Source organism: Liolophura sinensis, chromosome 7, assembly GCF_032854445.1.
Source record: "Liolophura sinensis isolate JHLJ2023 chromosome 7, CUHK_Ljap_v2, whole genome shotgun sequence".
Lineage (NCBI taxonomy): Eukaryota > Metazoa > Mollusca > Polyplacophora > Chitonida > Chitonidae > Liolophura > Liolophura sinensis.
Window position 1 is genome coordinate 43,689,717 of NC_088301.1, and position 23,919 is coordinate 43,713,635.

Here is a 23,919-nt window from a genome sequence, read left to right on the forward strand (position 1 = left end):
TGGTGGCAACCATTCAACCAGAAGTTGCAGTCCTAGACCCCTGGACAACAAGTTTCATCATGCATAGATAATATCCATGACACAAACAAAAACTGATTAGCTTGGGATATATATTTTGACAGGGCCATTCATAATTACGGTGTTATTAACTTTTTTGTTTTTTACTCACAAACTAAGAAACCCTACTGAGACTGTATCGGGGAACAAGGTAATTTAAAAAGGCTCATGTCATGGGAGAGTGGGTAGGGGAGAAGGTGGGCGAGCTAGTCCTCGTTTACCAGCTACCTGCTGATATCCTTTTGTACAGGCTAACTACCACCTCAATGTACTTATTAAACTGAGTGAACCCTGGGCTTTATGGATTCATGACTCCCAGGTAAACACAGGTATGTTACTGTGGCTCAAAGCAAAGTCATAACTCTTTTCATGACCAGGTCCCCTATAGAGTCCTCGTGACATGAAACTCATTCTTACAGGCAATGTTTTCATCTTTATTATTTAATCAATACCTATTTATGAAATGTATTAGGCTGAAGATTGTGGAGATTAAATTTAGTAATTTTAACGACCGTCAACATCTGCCATGAATGCCTACATGTACAATGTTGGATTATGATACAGTTTATGGTCTGAGTTAAGTGCTCTACCTGGAACTCAGTAAGAATAACACATCCTCAAAAGAGCACTATATCAATTACTCTGTCTTCAGAACCAAGTACTGGAGCTGATGTTCATCTTTTTTACATATTTCATCAATACATTTTTAATTTTACCGATATATCTCTTTAAATATCAACCAGTAACAGTAAAATACAGCAGACTTTGTAACAGCAAATAGGGTTGATTGTCTTTTCTTGGGGGACTATGCTGTGATTCAGTAGGGAATTATTATTTTTTCTTTTTTTTTTTTATTCTGCCTAATGAACAAAGAAAGGATTCAAAGAAATTAGCATTAAAGGAAAAACTTAAAAACCGTAAAATTAAATCCAAACAGAAACCTTAGAGTAGGTCTCTTTTTTGGGTGGGCCAGTGGGGTTATGCCCAACACTTTTTAAAGATGGCATTAAATATAGCCAGGTAAATACATGAACACATGTTACTGAGGTATATGTACACTGTAGCTTTTAATAAGCCAGGCCCTATTTCTCACCTTTGTATTTGTAGCGTTACAAGAGTATGCCAACATTGTTTGCACCACCCGCTTTCTATTCATCACCTGCCAGACTGACAACCTCATCCTGGGGTGGGCGGCTATAAACACCTCGCCCATCTATCACTTTGGTACCTTACTATCCTTGCACCCCACAGTAACTAATGACTGATACTGATCGAAGCTACACAGTCTCTCTGTCATCAGTGATTCTTTACTCGATGAAACTTTCTGGAAGTGGCATTTAGACACTGATGGACAGTACCTACTGAGGTGGTTTTTTTTTAAGGTTCTTTTCATTTATTTCCTGGCAACTGTTCAGAATTTCAGATTGTAGCCACCCTAGTTGCATGTACCTTTGAGGCATATATTTGTTACCAACTATCCAGATGACGTGTTATTTTCTTGTGTGAGCAGAATGAATATTGTATTTCCTTTTTTTTTTTGTTTCAAGGTCATGATGTATACATAAGTGATTAAACAATATTGCTTACATACCACATAGTATCAATTCATAAACTATAGTTATAAATTCAAATTTGTCACGGGCACATGATCAATATCTGAGACCACTGGCTTAACATATATCAGACAACACGATTTACATGACGTTGACATGCAGATGAGACAATGAGTCACATGTGACACCTGAAGCATGGACACCTGCAACAATTCATGCAGTTTGACACTTTATCAGCCAAATTAGTGATTTATTCATTAGACATCTATCTAAAAGGAGCAGGTACCTGGACACATTCATGCCATCCACTCCAAGAAATCTGACATAACCTTTCGAACATCAGCAAACTGTCAACTAATTGTCATTTCAATCAATATGATTATTCATTAAATTGCAAACTGATCTTTTCATCCACTGCCATCACTTCAAATGAAGTGATACATGAAGTGATATGTACATGTACTTCACCACAGGTAATAAATTACTGGTAAATTCTCAGCAAAGCAAGAAATTAATCCATGGTGTGCCCTGCTCAGTACCAGCACAATTCCCCATAAACAGAGAGCTTTACGCACCGAACTCTGACTAAAATAATTCAACATGCCCAAAAGTTTTGTCAGTTCATTTAAACCACGATAACATTCAAAGGCACAAGCACATACACGTAACAAAGTAGAAGTTCAAACTGTAACTCACCATATCACATAAAGTATGGGGTTTACCCAAGAGAGGACACCCCCAAAAGACAGCATTTATCCACATGAAATGAGTTTATCCAAACCATTTGTCACCAGCAGAACTTTCACCCAGAGTCAAGATGAGATGCATGAACGCCTAGTGACATTCCTACACACTCCCAAAAGTGAATGTAACTAACCCTAGGGAGATTAGACCTAGACTTGTAAACACTGACCCACTGTCAGCTGTCCCCTCTGGCCAATGGCTAAGCCCAGGACATGCCCAGAGATGGGCCCTGTTAACAGGAGCAAGCAGGTACTTAATAGTTTCAAAAGGATTTGAACTCAATGCTAATCTAAGGGAGTAATAGAAGGCTAGGGTCATAAATCAGCTGTGGGGCTGGCACATGGCAGATAGCATCACAATGGCACAGTCATTCCCTCAGCCAGCCTGCATAGATAGCTTGGAGATAGCTTCAGTCTGGCCAGTCCCTTCTGGAGCAACTAGGCCTTGGGCCATTGCATCAGAGTCAGGGGTCCCCCCTCTCTCCTGGGCCAGTCAGGGAAGCTGGGCATCCCTCTCAGGCCTGGCTGCTGCCTTCATTCCATACAGGGTGACATCACAAGAAGCCTGTCACATAACTCCTTGTTAGCCCACATAACTACCATAGATCTTCTAAACCTTAGAAGAAGAATAAAAAATTATGCCACAATGGGGGCATTTCGTAATGTCATTCACCAAAGGCAAATCGGAGTTACACAATTTCTAAAAAATCAACATAAAAAGTGTAAAGTAACAAGATGGAAGTGAAAAAATGACCGTGTTGATTAAAATCCATTCAGATCTGCAATGAATCAAAGAAATTTCATTTAGACTTCAAGTTGTCATGATCATGGGCCATTCATCAGTTAAGTGATTTCAATGCTTTTAAAAGAATCCAATGGCCCTTACACACATATTAAGTTTAAGTGAATAAAATTAAGTCATGCCTATAGACAGAAAAGATTGGTATGTTTGTCACATTTTGAGCATTTGTAACTTTTAACTACTTATGAAAATACTTCATTGCTACCAATAATACAAAATGCGAAAAATGCAAGAACAAGATGAAAGCAAAAACTTTGATAATAATTGCCACACTCCTAACACAAGTACATGAATATACACGCAGATATTTCCACGAATACTAATTAGAAAATTATTCATTTATTAACTTCATTAATACGCAGGCATATTAATTCAGATAATGTAGATGATGATAAACATTTTCAAGTTGAACAAGCTCAAGGGTCCCCACTGGTCTGAGGAAGCTACATGTGTACTTATGGTTGGTTTGCCTAACCTACAGACTATTCTCAACCTACACTCCCCATCGCTATCAGTCTACCCCCAAACTTTGTTAATTTACTCTTCTTCATGTATGCACACAAGCCTTATCTTTAACAATGTCTTGTTCAGAATGACTTTCTATTCAGTTCAGCCCTAAGCCTGGAATACCCTCTTTAATTAACTCTGCCCAAATCTGTCAGTGTATTAAAATGAACCCCCAGTTGTGTTCTATCTGATTGTGTAACAGTCATGCCACATATGACAGATAGCCTGATCAATGTGACAGTATCATGGTGTATCTTATTACTGGATTAACAGGGGCAACTGTCCTACAAGCTTCCTGCCTTACATGCTGCTATCCCTATCAGCAAAAGCCATCTCCAGTAAACACCTCCTCTGAAAATTGGGAATATATCAAAACCAGGATGACAAAAATATCTCCTTTTTCGCTTTCATATTCCTAAACCTACAGTGTACAGTTCATGTTTCAGGGATATCTGTGTCTGGCAAATATCCGATTTAACCACATTACTGAGAGTCTATAGCAAATAAAAAATCAATCAATCAATCAATCTGCCCATCCCAGAGGACATTGGACACATACCAGAACATTGGCCTTCCCTAAGCCCCAGGGACAAGCCTGATCAGGTCTGACCTTTGGCCTTCTCTAATGCCCTAGGGACAACCAAGATCAGACTGGGACAGAGTCTGAGTCAGTGCAGCCATAAACTCGCTGGGTCACAACATGGTCAGTTAGACATGCACCATGGGCTGAGGTTCTGAGCACTTTCCTGTTCTCCTACATGTACATGAGTTGTACATGTGGTGTGGCGGTCATCTACATACTGTATATTTAATGTGGAAAGATGTGGTAATTTCAGGAATCTGGTCTTCCAGATTCTTCTTCTTAAACAATACACACAAATTACTGATTATAATCAATATATCCTTGGACAGTATCTTTACGCTCTGATGGCATCTTTGTTTACAGGTTTATAAATTTTTAAGATTATGTGAGTGCCTTGAATTGGAAATCATGAGTATTTTCCGACATCCAAAACAATAAAGTTGTCAATGGCAGAAGGTAAAATCACACATCAAAAGTTTTGTAAACTATTAATTTGATTGGTGCTCAACAATGCAAGAAGTTCAAGAATGTCTTAATCTTGTAAAAATGTGATCAGGAATGCAGTTGGAGGAAACCAAAGTGCCAGAAAGAAACCGACAAACCGTCTGACTTAATGCCACAGCCAAGGCACGATTAAAATAGACTACTTCAATAGTCAACGTTCTGATAATCTTAGCACAAGAAAGATGAACAGCTGTGGAGCCCTCCATGGTACAAGGGCATAACAAAATGATAAACAATAGTCCAACCTATTAGATAAAACATGGCTCTGGGCCTCACGTACCTGACAAGGCAAAAGGGACATTCTAGACATAATACATGCAAGTAGTCCTAACTAGTATTTCACCCCTCATCCTAATCAGCTGCAAGAGTTATACCACAGCACATTTTTTAAACATTTTAAACAAAACTGTGCCTTGATCAGTCAGTTAACACGGTCTACTGTAGTCTTCATTACCCTCACAACTTCTGTTTTAAGAGTGCCTCGAGAAACATCAGAAGATAAATCTTATAAATATTGTACATTTTGGCGTATGAAAGTGATTTCTTTGCTAGTTTACAAAGATTCAGCCATTTGCCATGAACCAGACAAGAAGTTTCATACGGTTGAGGTGAAGTGTAAGATTCTCTTGTACGTGGGATCACATCTATGGATGTCTTATCCCACAAATTATAAACATGAGCTTTTATAATACTTGAAGCCAGACAGACACTACCCATGTCTATATGATAATGTCCTCACCTTGTATACATATGGTAAACAGGACTAAGGACAACGGTCGCCAAACAGGTGACAATGCTATTTACATGGGGCCTCCTGAGCGACAGCTTCTTAGGTGATGATGGGAAGAATAATGGGACATTTGGGGAAAGTCAATTTCATTTTACAGACAAGAAGTGATCAACAATTTCACAGCTGGCTGACGCAGCAATGAAGTCTTGTCCAAGGCTAGAACAGAGGCACAGGCAACCAGGCTCAAACTCTTCATGAAATACTGCAAACCAGATCAAATGAAGACTGCAAAAATATTCCTAATTTTCCAGGATGTTCTTGTGTAATCCTGTGTAATTTTTGTCTTCTTTGCACGAGTAATAATTTCTGGGGGAGAAAAGCTGATTGGGTGTTGATTTATGTGTTGGTTCCTATTGTACAGGTCTGGCTGCTCTCTTATTGCCATACATGTTGACAATGAGCATTTATTACCACCGTCTAACTTATTGTCCAAATTCTCCACTAAACCATTATTGATGATAATTTATTGGCAGGCTAACCAGGATAAATCACAGTTTTTCTTTTCAAATGGAACATATTCATGCTGCAGAAAGCTTCACCATCATTCGCTTTCTGAGCCAATATACCCTGCCATAACGCACTGGAAGCCATTCTTATCGCAGTCTCGCGAGGTGCAATCTGATAACTCTGTGATGCATGCAAATTACATCTATATTAAACTGGGCATATCGGCACAACTTTGTAACAAATTGGCATGAGTTTGTACACAGAATCTTAATCAGAAGCGTGAATTTCGCAAGGAATGGCTATAATATGTTAGGGATAGGATCTCCATTATTATTCATGATATACGCAATGCCACCCCTTACATCATTTGATGAGCATTTTCATAGGCTATTCTTAGCACTGAGCCCTAAACCAATCTCCCTTGCAAAAGACTTTAATATACACCCCAAAAGCTGACAATATGAACTGTGCCAAGTTAATATGATGGACGGATGTATAAGCACAAAATGACAGGCCTTCTTAACAGATTCTTTACTACAGCAGAAAACGAAACATGAAAAAATTTGCAAACCTAAAGGCTAAACCGAAGTCATACATATTTATATTAGGTACAATTAGAAACCTTCAGACCAGACAGTGCTCCTACCCTAAAGGTGGCAAAACCTGGGGCTTTCAAAATGCCTAGAGGAAATTGCCTGTGTTAGGGAGTAGCAAAAAATTAATTGCTGTTTGTCTCTCGGGAGGGCCTCAGACGCTTTCTGCCAATCCATTTCCACTTCAAAAGGGCTGCTGTTCCACTGCTAAAGACAGGCTTTATAAGTGTAAAGACGGGGAGTTATATAGTCTGTTCCTTTTAGTTATTGAGTAGGTTTAAACCGATAGGCTGGCTAAATTTTCTCAGCTTCTACACAGCATGTTTCTGCAAGAAACACTCAAAGAGAGTTATCCAGATGAAGTGAAAGCACAGAATCGAACTTTCAATACAACTGGCTTGGAAAGTCATTACTCAACGCTAGGCCCATGAGAGGTGCCCACAACGAAGTTACAGAATGCCAACTATGGCCCAGATTACAGTTTTTGGGGAGCTGCTGACAAGGGTCCTAATGAGCAGAGAGATGTGGCAAGATTGCCGCTAAAATGGATTCTACTTTTATACAGACGACTTCGCGTTTCTCCTGGGGAACTGCTAAGAATTCAATACAGCTTCCTTTTTCAAAGCTTTATCCCAAACATCCCATCCAATTCCTTACAATAAAAGTTGGCAGTCATTTATCAAGAAGCCAACAAAGATGCCTATTATGTTGTATTTGTCTTCAGTTTAGTGCCATTTACGTCTGACATAATCAAATTAATAGTTCTTATTTTTATCTATTTTTGCATCACATTATGATATGTTACTGCAAAGAGTATCTTTCTACAAGTGACATATGCATTTTTCCTGCCATTTAGAAACAAAGTTTTTATGCAAATACAGTGATAGAAAAACGCATTATTTCAGGCCCAGGAAGCAACTGCAACATAACGAAATGAAACAGCGATATAACTGCATATATAAATAAGAATTTGCTCATCATTTTTTCTCCCACTGAATTTTGTGCATTTCCATATCCATTTTAGCATGATGTTCATGATAGCTAACTGACCAAAATCTAACTACCAATACATAGTTATGGTGCATGTAGTTACATGTAGAGGTTAATAACACTACAAGCATTTACTATTATAATAAAAACTGGCTTTTTGTTTGAATAACACATACATGTACTGCACAAACATACATTGGCACTTACATACAAGTAGACAGCACCTAAAATAAAAAAGTGTTAAAAGAAAAACTTGAACAGAAGTCAGACCACATGTAATTTAATATCTGTCTAATAAAAATAATGTCTTTATCTGACAAAAATCAATATTCAGGACCATACATGAATATCACGTTCAAGGAAACACTTTTAAAAACGATGAAAAAAGTAAATGAATGCAGTGTTATCATACAGAAATAATTTCTCAACCCTCTAAACTAAGAAACATTTGTAGAATGCGTGATATTCCATCTTCTCAGATCCCTATTTGCAGGGTTCGAGAAATATTTTGACTGGAGTGTCAGACAACCGTTTAAACAATGCAGTGTTTGAAGTACCTGACTTAACAGTGTTGTTAAAACTTTGTCTGCTTCTATTTGGAGGTCACTGATGGACTAGTATGTACAATACAGCTCAGCAAAACGATGCACGGAGTTATACACCACCCAGCGCAGTGAGTGCACGCATAGGTACTTCTGTGCACACACATGCATCTCCCAGCTTTAACAGCCTGTATCTGAGAGCTCTGTTTGCTTGTGTAACAGACATTCCTAATGGAGCACAGGAGGAGATACACCTGTAAGCAATTTGTCTCCCTGCTGCCTCAGATCTCCTCTCCTCCTCTCTCATTAAGTCTGATTACACCCACAAATCACTGCCAGCAACACCCCAGCCTTCAGTCCCTTCCTTACTTTGACTGCAGAGATGATAGGCCCCGTTTTGGAGATCGCCTAAAGGATGGTTAACTGTAAACCATGGAAAATCATCAGGTCTGTACAGGTGTTGGGAGGGCTTGCAAAGACTTACCAATCTCTTTACAACCACTGATTACTTATAGGTGGGAAGTGAGTGAATATGTTTTCTTTTTTTCATTGTTATATGTATAGTTACAAACACGATAACATTCTATGTAAATCTGCCGCTTGATGATGCATGGGTAGTCTAAAAATACCAGCTTTCCGCTATGAGTTTCCTCAATTCTGGAATATGAGAGGAAGATTTTTTTTCTCCCAGGACTGTCATAAGCATACATAAAATCAATAGGCCTAATTCAGTCACAGTTAGACTGTATGTTTTAGTATTATATCCTGCTGTGCTGCCTGTAGAGGGTTAACAGGAAAGGATATGTAGGAAGAGCAAAGTTCTGAAAAAACTAAAGTCCCGTGTAATTAGCCGCAGATTTCGATTTAGCTCATCAAAGGGTTTCGTGAGGAAGGACCATGCGCCAATATTTACTGGTTTCTGTGGTAACACAGGAGAGCGGGCCAGAGCCAATATGGAGGGCATGTTGGAGATCGCCTAAAGAATGTCCGTGTGTATAAGGTGCTCACCTTCATGTTCAGAGTTGGGTGCAATCTGGAGCTCATCACAGTCCAAGACTTGTAACCAGTTGCAGTAGAGCCTTATAAGTCCACCATCAGGTGGCTTCCAGAACACCTACATGCACAGCATAACTCTAAGGTAACTGCTCACAGAGCCATGTAACTACGTAATTACCGCATCTGAATAAAACTGCTATCACTTACACTGTTTTTCATCACTCTCGTGAGATTTTTCTCACCCAAAGTTTTATTAAGTTAATAAAGTAGCTGACAACAGCACACTAAAACTAATAATGTCATCATAAGAAATATTTATGATGTTATAAATTAAAATTTAAAACATTCCTGTAGTAAGATAACCCATACAATATTTAGAGTACTAATTTAAATATTCATAAATTTAAAGACACATGTTTCTACCACATACATGTACATATTTGGGGTCTTTACAAATTAATGCCCTGTGCTAAAAATCATGTTTTGCAAAGTGTAGGAAAACAATACAAAAAAAAACGGCAATTAAATATTCGCAAATATGTATGAGTTGTGTCCTTATGCATGAATACAAACTACAAAGTATCTTGGTACTTTAATCCCATGGTATCCAGACTTAATTACAACCAGTAATCACAGGTTTAACTTGTTCACTGTAAAAAAAAAAAAAAAAACTCTACTGTAGATACACTTGTATCTGAAGATATGTAAAATAGCATGTTGTGTAGGCCTATGCTATATACCTACCATTAAAGGTGTTACAAGTCACCTGTAATTAGGCGACTTAAAGTGTGTGTGTGTGTGTGTGCGGGTTAAACTGACTTACCTGGTGAGTTTACAGAGAGTCAATTATCACTTTATTACTTCAACCATGTGGTCTCACGGGTGATAATTAAGGGGTGTGTCATTTCCCTAGGGGAATGATTTAATAGTCAGCCCTGTAAATAACCCCATAACACCAACACAGGCTAACTAATGGTTGCTGTTACTAGTGCCTTAAGTGTCAAAGTGCAACTTAGCTTTTCGTAGATATATGAGTAATAAAGTCCAACCTTTCAATTCCCTGTAGACTCTGCGGTAACATAATAAATGTACATGTAATGTGATGGAAGTCTACAACAACAGCACAATCATTAAACTGTACATGTAACTGTATAAGCTATTGTTCACTCCCTTGGTTACACCAGTAGCTATTAAGTGTTAATATATTACAAATATTTGAAACAACTCTTTAGCTATGAGTTCTAGGTTTGCATGTATTTCGCTGTTATTAAAGTATTAAAGTTATCTAGTGTTCAGACAAACATAAATTTACTATCCAACTAAACAGATTTACTTCAATTCTGCTCAAACTTTAAAAGAAAAACTCTCAAAAGCCGATCTGTATGTTACTCTGTAACAACATAGAGGCAGACTTGTTTCTGTCAAAAGAGACCTGAATGGCTTCTATGAAACGGAGAGACAAAATGGATTTTACACATGGGTATATTTGAATTACTGCCAGCCATTTAGCCTGACAAAAACTAAGCGTTAATGTGTTACCACTCTCTCGCCAGCTTTACAATGTGCACACCACATATTGATTAGCATTCAACAGCTTAAAAGCTGAGTCCTGTGAATTCCATTGTTTGCATCCAGTTTTGCAGTGAACGTGGGGCAGATACTGGCTGCCGCCTGTTGTTGGGGAGTGGGGGGGAAAAAACCCTTTTGTGTGTGCAGGTTTGTTGGGCCAGGTTGCCCGCTTGGCTGACAGATTTTAGTAGTAGCACATGTTCCATTCATCTCACAAACTACAGCAAGAGTTCATAAGTTGTGGCCATCACCCTTCATATGGTAATTAACCTCCATATTACAAAACAACAAAGGCCTCTCATCACCGTGGACATTGTCTACTTGAAGTCGAGACGTCTGCATTCAGGACAAGGGGGGAGGGAGTGAGGGGAAGCTCGAGCACTCAGGGATCAACACGGCAATGAGGGGAATTCAACAGGCGCTGCTGTGCTCGCACCAACCTGGCAAATTGTTCGCCGCCAACGTCTACTTCCTGCTCTGTCTAGCCTCCACATCTGTTCCACAAAGGCACAATTACTCTATAATGGTCACACTCAGGGACTTCACCAACCACAAGGGTAACAAGAGACAATGTTACCTGATCATCTGTGTCTGTGTCTATACACGTGCACCAATCATTATGGCAATAAATTAAATGTGTCAATATATGAATGATGCTAAAATATAAATTATTACATCACATCATACATGTATAACTGAAAATCATGTGAATGGCATTTTAACAGCTCTAGAATGTTTTCACATGGACTGGTTGCTAATATTGCTGACAATCTATCTTTAAAAAAGAGGGCCATTCACTTAACAATGGACGTGAGTCCAAGACGATACCATTACAAATTTCAGATCATTTACATTTACGAATTTACATCATGAACACTGATGTTTCTGTTTCCTGCAATTTTCCTCATTTCATCAACACAACATGTACCCGCAAGGTAACATGTCAGTAAACACCTGCACAAGTAATATCTATGCAAAAAAGCAGAGTTTATATTACTGGCATGTTACTCACAATACGCACCTGAACAAGTACACCCGCTGAGGCACAACACATCTACACATCACACAGAGAAATATGACGATCTGTTGGAGTTTTACCACCTGCAATGGTCATCTTGAAGGTTTGAAGCACTGCAAGCCTTTGTATATGATGACTTAACATACACAGCACATAGACGCATTCTTACTGGCATATATATTATATTTTTCAAGAAGCTTTAAATTCTTTAGCTTTATTTTAACATATGAACCACTAGCTAAGCCTTTTGGAAGGATACTACATGTACACTCTATCCCTAATACAAGCACTGTCAATTTTTTGGGTCAGGCACAAGGTTAAAAGATAGACAATGGAAATTCCCCCCTTGAGTATACCTTTGTCTCCTGTCCCTTCTGATTTCTAGCTACATGTAAGAGTCAGCTTAAGTTTCTTACTAAAGTCCTTTGGAAAAGTCTGGGCCTGTCTGATTAAATAATAGACTAGTTAGTACAGGTACCATAATGAGCATTGTATAGATGAAAGTCTTCTTTTAAACAAATTAGCAGCATAGTTTTAACTTTACAATGTTAAATGATTAAGACTGGTAGATCACTATTAGTATAAGTCTTTAAGGTTGACAGGCAGAAACTATTTAATGTCCAAGTGTCAATGTTAATGATGCATCATTGTCAAAACAATGAGAGCCATTAGTCTAATGAGTACACTCAGGCTATAAATACCTGAGAAATAAAGGTAAATTACAGCAAAGGTTGACAGGTTATAGACACAAAGGATTAATGATTACCTAATCTGACTTAAATACCATAAAAACCAATTATATGATATAAAATACAGATAAGTAAACTGTGTTAAACTTAACAGTATATTGCATAATATTTATGTTGCACATCTCTTAAATGGTTATACCATACAAAAGCACTTTTGAATGATAACTCAAGTCTTAGTGTGAAATCAAATAACAGTACAAAACACATGGCTATGTTTCTAAAGTTAAAAATAAAGCCCACATCACACAGAAGCTCATTAACAGTTCATTTATTTTTATACGCATCCATCTGAAATCAAATCAAAATTCTGGGCGCCACAATTCTGTCAAGGTTTTACAATTGTTTAAAAGGATTGACTTTTCTAACCAGTTAGCTTGAGAAAATTGAATTACCAGTTACATGTCTCCTACAAATGCAAAGATGCTTTACTCTTAATGCATTATTTACACACAGGATTTCCATCATTACATGTAGCTTTCAAACTTTATATCCAAGAAATTAATTTTTTTATAGGACATCTAGAAGGACAAAAACAAGATCAATTTTGAAAGAATTATAACATTGTAATGCTTTATGATACTACAGAACCACATGATGTCTTGACTAATGACAACTGATTGTTAATGCCCATTGCAATGTGTATTCCCATGATGTTTTAGACTGATTTCTGCATGCTTGCTCTGTCTAAACGGCCTATTCCCACTAGCAGTGCTTGAAGTGGCTTCTCTCAAGTGTATATGTACACGCTGCATTAGTCCTCAGTGCTGCATACCTTGCTTCTTAACAGTATAACCTAAAACTTCCTTCTTCAGCTCTGCCTCACTTATATTGCACAAAGACACTAGTAGTGCTACACATGTACTTCATACAATCATGCACACAACCCTATTAGCACACTTAACAACTCAGATGTAAAGGCCTACAATTTTAGTGCCCATATTGCTTGTCTGTTCAAAGAGTTGTAAATCTGATCTTCCTTTCAAAAACATTTTTCTCTGCAATGAAGAACACTTCTGCCCATTCAATATTGTTTTTGAAACATTTATAAAGTATAAATGAGACTGACATCTCATTTCACAGAACTCTGTAAATCACTGTTTTATGCATCTTTTGTAAAAAAATATCTACGTATTTTGTGTTATATGCCAAGAAAGAAAGTTATAAGATTTAAAACTATGTCAAAGTGGCACTATATTCACAGAACTCTATTAGAGATTTCAGCCACCACAGTGAAGTCACTGATGGTTATTTCCACTTACAAAGCTCATTATAGTTACACAAAAATTTCATAGCAATGGCCAGCACCATTTCCACCCTTGTTACAGTTTAAGCTTCTTCCAAGCTAGGACCCAATTTAATTGACAACTAAATTAAAAGCTTAGAACAAATGCCCACATGTGCTCTGTTAAATACATCAATAGGCTTCTGCCCAGTTACGGTGCTATGCAGAACAGCTCTCATAAAAACTTTATTTGTCAATGGTCTGCAGACACAACAGCTTAAATGCCCTATAACATTACAAGATTAATTGTGGTTTTTAGACCAAAAATGGCCACTGCAGCAGTTGACAGTACAGATGTTGCATTCTTTTGGCTACAGACTGACTGGCCAGTACTTGCTAGCTTTACAGCCCTTATCTCTGAGTGCACTTCAGAACAACCTTAATCTCACATCCCCTGCACATGGTCATATCCTTGTACATATACTTCACAGCCTGTCTCAGGAGCCTGCATGCAAACTTTATGGGCTGACCGACTGCTGCCCTGCCAGCTTGCACATTCTGATTTAGATCCCCACCAAGGCCTCAGAGACCATGGAACTGTTCCTGGCAGCAGCTTTTATAACATCTACATACAGTTTTAATAAATGTGGCCCAGGCATGCAGTCTCAACCTGGTGTTTATATGTGAGTGTGATAGGCATGCTATAGCCCCAATCTGATGGGGCAGGCTTGTTTGTAAGGTGTATATGGGAGCTGGAGCCCAACAGCTTGTGCCTCCCACCCTGCCTGCCTCTCTCCCCAGCACATGGTCTGGGTGCACCCCTCAACATCTGGTCTGTCAAGCAGCTGTGATCAGGGTCTCAACTTCACAGTACACCTCAATATAAATGTCTGTAGAATTCAGCTTGTTTCTTAAATTTCCCCACCATGTGGCATCCACCCAAAATAGCAGCATCCATCAGCAGGGCAGTGAGAGGACGTGAAGGAGCAAGGGGAAGGCAGATAGACATGCATGTTGACTACAGCTGCTGAGGGAAGCCTGATAGGTCTATATCTACAGCTGGGTTTTTTGGCAGAAGGGGAAAAAAAAGAAGAGTTATAAGCTGGTGGATCAGAAGAAACATGCAGCCAGCATTAGCAGCAGAAGCCTGAGGTTGGGTATGATACATGCTACTGTCAGGGTTCTGGTCAGGTAAAAAGCTGATGTTAATTCCATGGACACATACAAGCAGATCCGCTGTTCACACCATGACTGCAACAAACTCGCGCGCCGAACATGTATGTGCACTATATCCAGGGTGCGCAATTTGCTTCTTCAAGAAAAAAGATAGGTGTTAACTCTATATTGAAAATTTGCTAATTCATAAAGAATTAGTCAGGCTTGAGTGATACACAGGATGTCCAGAGGCAATGCTAACGATTCCCACACATTTTGTATCATCTTCTTCACCAATGCAAAACATAAAAAAAGAAATAAACAAAAATTCAACCATGAATCTTATTATAGAAAAAAAAACATGTATATCCATTTTAAAGTGAATAGGGACTGTATCTATAAAGTATCCTATACCCATAATGATGGTGGATACAAGAATCTTTTAACACTTCCTCAGGGATAAGATGTGTGATTTGCTTCCTGAAGCTAATCAAATGTGTAGAGTGCCAAGCTGTGTACCTATTGTGGTGCAGTGCTTGCTGACAAGCTATGCTGTGACAAAGAAAAGGAGTGCTGTGTATATATACATAACAATGGAATCCTCTTCCCCTCTGCATATTTTCTTGACTTGATGACTGAGACGCAGGTAACAGAGCCGGCTGTGGGCACGGGGAATTCTTAAGGTCACTGCCGGCAATCCCAGGTAAACATACAGTTTACCTAATCAATGACTTCAGGTGCATTGCTCAGGCGAAAAGGTACATTATTTGAAACCTTGAAGGCCCACCTAGGTATGCAGTCAACATAAGACCTCAACCTACACCTACCACCTTTTTTTCCTCCATTCTTTTCAGCCTTGCCTTGTAATTTTTACCTGTATTAGAGCAATGGGTAAGTTTTCACACAGACTACAAATGCAGTCTTATGTCTCCAGTAATTGTTCAACCCATTTTTCTAAAAACTGCATGTTGTTTCATATTTTCCCTTTACTCAAGAATGAGTATGTGAAAGTCTTAATGCTAGCAGGTAAACTGATTTTTGGAAAAAGTTACATTAAAGTGACTCACAAAGTTATTGTTATAGTGAACCCAGGTAACTTTAATAACTCGAATGATTGTGTCACACAAAAGCACGAGAAATGATGGTGTAAGCCTTGATTCACTTCTTGTTTACTCCACCAACTGTGAATACCTGATTACGGCGCTAATGTTTACATCAACACATAATCCAGCGCACAGATGCCAAGGTAAATTGTGAGGACTTGATCATTTGAACACTCCCTTGCCTTAAACACTGCGATGAACCTGAGTGACATTCACACACATGCTAGGCCAATATTAAGCATATACTTCAGTCCCTGAAGCAGACTTCACAAAGCCATTTTTGACTTCCAATAAAATTTAAAATCACGTCACAATTATAGTTCTTGGTACTGGAAGTTGAATTTTTTACACATTTGTCTTAAGATAACAATTATGAGAATTTTTTTTTGAATTTCTAGCCTCCAAAAGTAGGGTCTAAAATTGTAGTCCAAATTTTTACTAGGCTTTAAGGAATGGGCCCCATACACTCTCTCTCTCCTTAAACACAGGAATCAAGCTCATTTGCTGGATTGTCAACCTTATCAATACATGGACATGTAGCCCCCAGAAGTAAAATACTCATAAGGCAGCTTCATGTATCACAGAATGATGTGTGCACAACTTTTAGTAAAACACTTCTTACAAACAGTTTATATCTTTCCTTCTCATAGATGTAATCAGCAAAATGCATCAACAGCACTGGTCAAACTGTACCCGTGTATACAAGTTCATTTAATCTAGAGACCCTGTTTAAATTATACAACGCACATGTTCAGTTCTTGGTTCCACATATAATGTACACACCACAGAATGTGAACATGTAGTTTCTATAATCATCATGTTCTGTCACAGTAATTCTTGATATGAGTTTTCAATTCTCTGGAGAACCTGGTGTGTCAAAAGTTTGAAAACAAAAACTAAACTTTTAATTCTAAAAAGTTATCTATAGCTCTGATTATGGCTGAAAGCTAAACTCAAGAGTTTTCCATTTTAAAAGTATCATACACACAGATTATAGGTTTAGCCATAGGAGTGTTTCAGTGTCTTTAAGACGACCTATTCTGACAAAATGAACATGGGAGAGATGGGGAAAATTGGAGAAAATTGGAAATGAGACGACCTAATTTCTAATTCTGGCTAAATCTGTGGCACAGATACACACACTATACCGCCATTAATCATTATGTTTAAATATGTAGGCCTAAGTGAAAAGGTTGATTGGTTCTGGGATAAATAAAAATCAATTTTTATAATGATGTGGATTCTTCTTTAGCTTAATTCAGAATTCCTACTTTTCTTGATACCTTGTGCATGACTGCCAGGTGTGACAGAAGTAATATCCTTTGATGACAGATCTATGATGTGCACTGATATTTTTAGTTGTTCAAGAGAACATACTTTGCATAACTCATCCTTCAACACTGTTTAAAGACATCTTTGATCGCTGAACTCATCTGTAAGGGCTTGCTCACTCAACCAGTTCACATGTATACGACCGCGTATCATTTTCACAGTTTTGCGAGATATGACTCTACACTAACCATGTGTCACAGGATACCTAACCTAAGCTAACATGTTCTGTTTATTTTAGTCTCTCTGAAAAAGTCCAAAGTAACTAAACGAAGAGAAGCACATGTAACTAACTCAAATGTGATTTTTTGCTTTAACATCTATTTCTTCCTGTCTCATGCTCTCTGAACAATTTTTTTTTCACACTAAATACATCACATATTGCAGAATAGATGATTTTCTGATGAGTACCTTGTGAAAATTACTTTGACTTGGTAGATCATAAATGTTCCATCAGCCTCCAGATGGCTTATGTTTATTTTAAATCAGCTCTCACATCAAATCAGGGCGCTGTAATGATATAATAACCAAAAAAATATATTTTCTGTTCAGTGATATCAGGTATATTCTATGAATTAAACTTCTTATGTTCCAAAGACAAGCATCCAAACATGTGGGTGCTATAATATGTCATGTTAATGTACCGGAGTCTCTATCCATATGACTTTCAAAAAGAATCCCTTTCAATCTTCACAAGAATATACCCTTGGAAGAAATTCTCAAACACACACACACCAGAATAATTTCTTGATATTTGCTTTCAAGTTAATCCAAGTTTAAAAATCAAAACATTTCTCATTTATAGAGATAAGTATACCCTTAAATTAAACCAGCATGATTCATATGCAAGATATTTAGATGTACATGTATTTATATATTTACATACATATGTAAATTCCTTCCACGGCCGGACACTGGTCTTAATTAACAAGGTGCCTATGACCTTTGTTCTCTCTAAGATAATTTGGTGTTAACTAAATCCTACTGCCTAGGAGCGGTCAACCTAATCCATGTACAAACAGAGGGTAAATCTCTCTACTCGGACCCCCCTCACACCTGTAGCCATAAAACTCATGATACATGCACTAGACCATGACCAGAAGGTACGTGTATGTGTGTGTGTGTGAACATGAACGACACAAAAGGACGAAGGTAGTCACAACGACAGCCGAGAGCTCTGCACAAACCAATACAAAACCAATCCTTTTATTTAGAACAGCTATGATCATTCAGGCACACATTTTTTCCAGTGAATAATCCTTTTAGAAATGTGACCACACTTCCCGCTATATTTACAAGGTGTCATAAAGAGGTAGCAGTTATTTTTTTATACAAAGACCTTGTTGATCTGTTTGTACATTAAAAAAGCATGACACAAAGCGGCTCACAAGACACTTTTTGAGACATGGTATGTTATGATGTTGTCATCTATTGACCTTTCTAATCTGCACCACATAGTACAGAACAACTTTAACGGAACACCAATTCTACAATCTTTTTGACACATTTAAAACCAAACACAGGAAACCTTAATCTCATGTTAGAGGAGTGGTCATTAAAATTATCATACAGATAATATCTATAAAAGGTACATACAAATGACTGTGCACCCCCTGGCAGAGGCTCATTAACATAAAAGGTAGAATGTTTTTTGATCACTCAGGTAAACTAATTCCTGTCCCAACAAAAACATTTCAGTGATTTAATACAAGAGAAGGCGTACCTGTACAACATCTTTGTAAATGAAACTTGAACTGACCTTTTTGTGACCAGACCATAAAGAAAAATATGAGACATGATATCCGGTGGCTGACATAATGCATATCAGCCAATAATATCTGACTTGAGATAGTGGACAGGCAATGAGTTACTGAATTATTATTCATCTATCTGAATTATCAAATGAAAACAATAATAATCTAGATATGAAACACTGTTTTGTAATAAATAATAACTGGGTTATCAAAACACAATACAATAGTACAGTGCATTACATACCTCCAATAATGCATGGCAAAGCCTGGACAATGCTCCCTGCACACCAGACATGGCCGTCCGTTGTCTGAATCTGATGTTTGAGGATACAGAGGACTCTGAAATTATAAACAGAATCAAACAATTTTAATAATTTTTATGAACTGAAAGATAACATGCCAGAGCAGCCAGTTTCATATGAGGAATAAGATAATAAAGATAATTCAATTGCACCCAAGCATTCATTATTCGATAAATGGGTGAACAGATTTGTGGTCATGCGAAATAACTCTCAACAACTTTCCAGCTAATACATTTATTTACCTACAAAGTGCAATACACAAATCAAGATTTGAAAACAGAAAGGGCAAATAACAACTGATAATTAAATCAGTATGACTTTTGCTACTTTTGGTTTTAGACTATACCATTTCAGGAAATCTCCAGGAAAGTCATTTTTACAAATAGAACTCAAAAGATTTAAAGCTGTATAAAATCAGATAAAACTTTTTAGACACAAATTAAAATGCCTTTAAATAATTAAAATGATGACTCTTGCAATATTACACCAGGTACATATCAGTCCTGCAAGACATTTAGAAAAACATCAGCGCATGATGCTGGTTACATCTGTCTTTTTTAATTAGGAAAAAATAAGTCTGCGACATGTATTCTAAATATTCAAGAAATTTAAGTGTTCTTCTGTCAGTGGCATGTCCACTGACTATCTGATACCTTTACCACCTCATGGGGATGCTGTTTTCCCAGGCATGTTCATGTTCTCTGGCAAGAGTATGGTATGCAGTTGGTGAATGTCAAGCACTGGTACAGGTAAGGCAGACAGTTTTGTACATAAGGTGTCAGCCAGATAACAGTAAAAATAACCATTACACACAAAAGTGAAGGGTTCAAACCGGGAGTTATCAGAGGGATACAAAACAGACACCAAGGGAATGCAGGGTCAGAAGAAAACCCAGATGGACAAAAAACAAAAACAAAGACTGTTTGTATTACTATCCTTACAGAAATAATCTTCCTGCTTACTTCTTGTCAAAGAAATTTTGCCAGTTTATCTTCACAAGCTTATCAACATATCTATGTACATATACAGACGAGTTTTAAGAGACAGGCGTAATATTAGCTAACAGAGGACTGCACAGATCATGGCCTTTGTACTCCAAACCTACAGCACTGACTACCGCTATCTGTCAAGGCTACAAATCAGCATGACCAACACAAAAAAAAGTGTTTAGCATGTGTTTTTATCATAGCATGTAAACCTAAAGTTTATCATTTTTCAAGTAAAACATTTTGCTTTATGCTGATCGATTCATCTACCCTATATGGCCACTTAACAGTTTTGGGTGAAGTTTGATTAATGTCTTATGTCTTAAAAATTAAGTGTTGGCATCAAAAGTATCAATTTAAAAGGCCTTTATGTGTTTGCCATCAACCTGCAAATGGTCAATGAGTAGCAGTATTACATCTAAATCTTAAATGAAAACCTATCCTGGTACATATGCCTATCCATAACCCCTACATATGCCTATCCATAACTCCTACATATGCCTATCTACAACTCGTACATATGCCTATCCTACATATGCCTATCTATAACTCCTACATATGCCTATCTATAACTCCTACATATGCCTGTCCTACATATGCCTATCTATAACTCCTACATATGCCTATCCATAACTCCTACATATGCCTATCCATAACTCCTACATATACCTATCTATAACTCCTACATATGCCTATCCATAACTCCTACATATGCCTATCCATAACTCCTACATATACCTATCCATAACTCCTACATATGCATATCCATAATTCCTACATATGCCTATCCATAATTCCTACCATTATGAGTATTAAATGCCCCACATAATCCTCATCACATTGTCCTACAAATCATCCAATTCCATGGCCATTAATAGCCCTACGGAACCCACATCATAATGGCCTGTCACACATCAATAGTTCAACCCCTTGCAATATCTTTCTCATTCTTAAATCCACCTACAAAATGTCCATATGTCCTTATATATAACAGCTTTATGAAATCTCATGGCTTATTACTACTGAATATCCATCAGGCTTACTGGAACAAAAACAGTCTCACCTAACTCTCATCAATGGTCATACTGGTCTGCAGCATATCCATAAATGCCTGGACCATAAACGGTCTCACAAAATCCTCATTAATGGCCATACAACAACCTAATACCTATCCTGACATCCCTGGAACCTTAACAATCTCTCCTAATCCTCACAAACTGCCATTGTGTTTGCAAAAAAAAGTTTTAAGCATGGTGTTAAATAACAATCAAATAAATAAAACATAATCTTCATTAATGGTCATACTGACTTTACTACTATTTATCAGTAACTTTATCAATACCAACAGCATCTCATGGAATCCCATTACAACTATCCACAACTCCCACGAATACCAACAGCATCTCATGGAATCCCATTACAACTATCCACAACTCCCACGAATACCAACAGCATCTCAGGGAATCCAATTATACCTATCTATAACTCCCACGAATACCAACAGCATCTCATGGAATCCCATTATACTTATTCATAACTCCCATGAATACCAACAGCATCTCAGGGAATCCAATTATACCTATCCATAACTCCCACGAATACCAACAGCATCTCATGGAATCCCATTATACTTATTCATAACTCCCACGAATACCAACAGCATCTCATGGAATCCCATTATACTTATTCATAACTCCCATGAATACCAACAGCATCTCAGGGAATCCAATTATACCTATCCATAACTCCCACGAATACCAACAGCATCTCAGGGAATCCAATTATACCTATCCATAACTCCCATGAATACCAACAGCATCTCAGGGAATCCAATTATACCTATCCACAACTCACATGAATACCAACAGCATCTCAGGGAATCCAATTAAACCTATCCATAACTCCCACGAATACCACCAGCATCTTATGGAATCCAACTATACCTATCCATAACTCCAATGAATACCAACAGCATCTCATGGAATCCAATTATACCTATCCACAACTCAGATGAATACCAACAGCATCTCATGGAATCCAATTATACCTCTCCATAACTCCCATGAATACCAACAGCATCTCAGGGAACCCAATTATACCTATCCATAACTCCCATGAATACCAACAGCATCTCATGGAATCCAATTAAACCTATCCATAACTCCCACGAATACCAACAGCATCTCAGGGAATCCAATTATACCTATCCATAACTCCCACGAATACCAACAGCATCTCAGGGAATCCAATTATACCTATATATAACTCCCATGAATACCAACAGCATCTCATGGAATCCCATTACAACTATCCACAACTCCCATGAATACCAACAGCATCTCATGGAATCCCATTACAACTATCCACAACTCCCATGAATACCAACAGCATCTCATGGAATCCAATTATACCTATCCATAACTCCCACAACTCCCATGAATACCAACAGCATCTCATGGAATCCAATTATACCTATCCATAACTCCCACGAATACCAACAGCATCTCAAGGAATCCAATTATACCTATCCATAACTCCCATGAATACCAACAGCATCTCATGGAATCCAATTAAACCTATCCATAACTCCCACGAATACCAACAGCATCTCAGGGAATCCAATTATACCTATCCATAACTCCCATGAATACCAACAGCATCTCATGGAATCTCATTATACCTATCCATGACCCCCACGAATACCAACAGCATCTCATGGAATCTCACTATACCTATTCATAATACCACGAATGTAAACACTCGCTCACAGAATGCCCAGAGCAAAGAAGCATACTGGCACCAATGACAGAGTGAAGTAATAAAGTTATCGGCTAGCAAACTATTTAAAATTGTACTGGTATGTTAAAACATAAAAAGGCCTGTTTTGTGCGCAAACAATAATAAAGATGCATCAATGCATGTACCTGTAAACAAGTCTACTTGCACATGGATAAGTTCCACATTTTTACTTTGTGCAAAACATATTCACAGCAATGTATACAGTGTTACAGTAGTTATGAGCGAAACATCTTGTGTTGATGAAAGAAAACTTGAAGACTTAAATTACATTACTCCCAGTGAGCCAAGGTCGCATCCAGATGAACTACTATACAAACTGGGTGTATTCCTGTGACTTAAACCCCATGGGTGCCCAGCATGCATGTTACCAAAGAAAACGAAGCGTACCCCAAGTCGGAGTTCCCCTCGGGTCGGGCCATTCGCCATTGTGCAGTAGATCGACCGCTTGAGTACTTTAGTTAGGCGGTGTTGCAAACACACACGCACGCACACGGTGCCCCTAATCAGGGGTCTACGGTAAACTTTGGCGACACTCTTAACACCCTGTCTCTTGGCTGACCAAAACTGTTAATTCCTTCATCCGCACCGAAAAGTTCCACGTATGTATATATATATCCCAGTGAATATCGCCAGGCTGTAGTTCCATACATGCGCCGCCAACACACTGAAGTGTTATCCCTCGGTCAACTCACAGCTTGGTCTCGACTCTGCATGCGGTGAACGCGTCACGACACTTCCCACAAACTTTCCGCGGCTAGCCGACGGTTAAAGGGTCCAACTTCCTCATAATAGAGCAGCAGCTCAGGGAACAAGCCAAGAAGACAGC

General features: G+C 38.1%; 1 protein-coding gene across 1 annotated transcript in view; it reads right to left on the minus strand.

Annotated features, from left to right (window-relative positions):
- The window catches only part of LOC135470203 (prickle-like protein 1-B), a 42,086-nt gene extending 18,167 nt beyond the window's left edge, over positions 1–23,919 (minus strand). The window contains exons 1-2 of the mRNA XM_064749014.1: positions 23,481–23,919; positions 19,251–19,345 (exon numbers count right to left, since the gene is read on the minus strand). Of these exons, the coding sequence (XP_064605084.1) occupies positions 19,251–19,345; positions 23,481–23,519 (134 nt within the window). The 5' untranslated portion in view covers positions 23,520–23,919. The remainder of the gene's footprint in view (positions 1–19,250; positions 19,346–23,480) is intronic.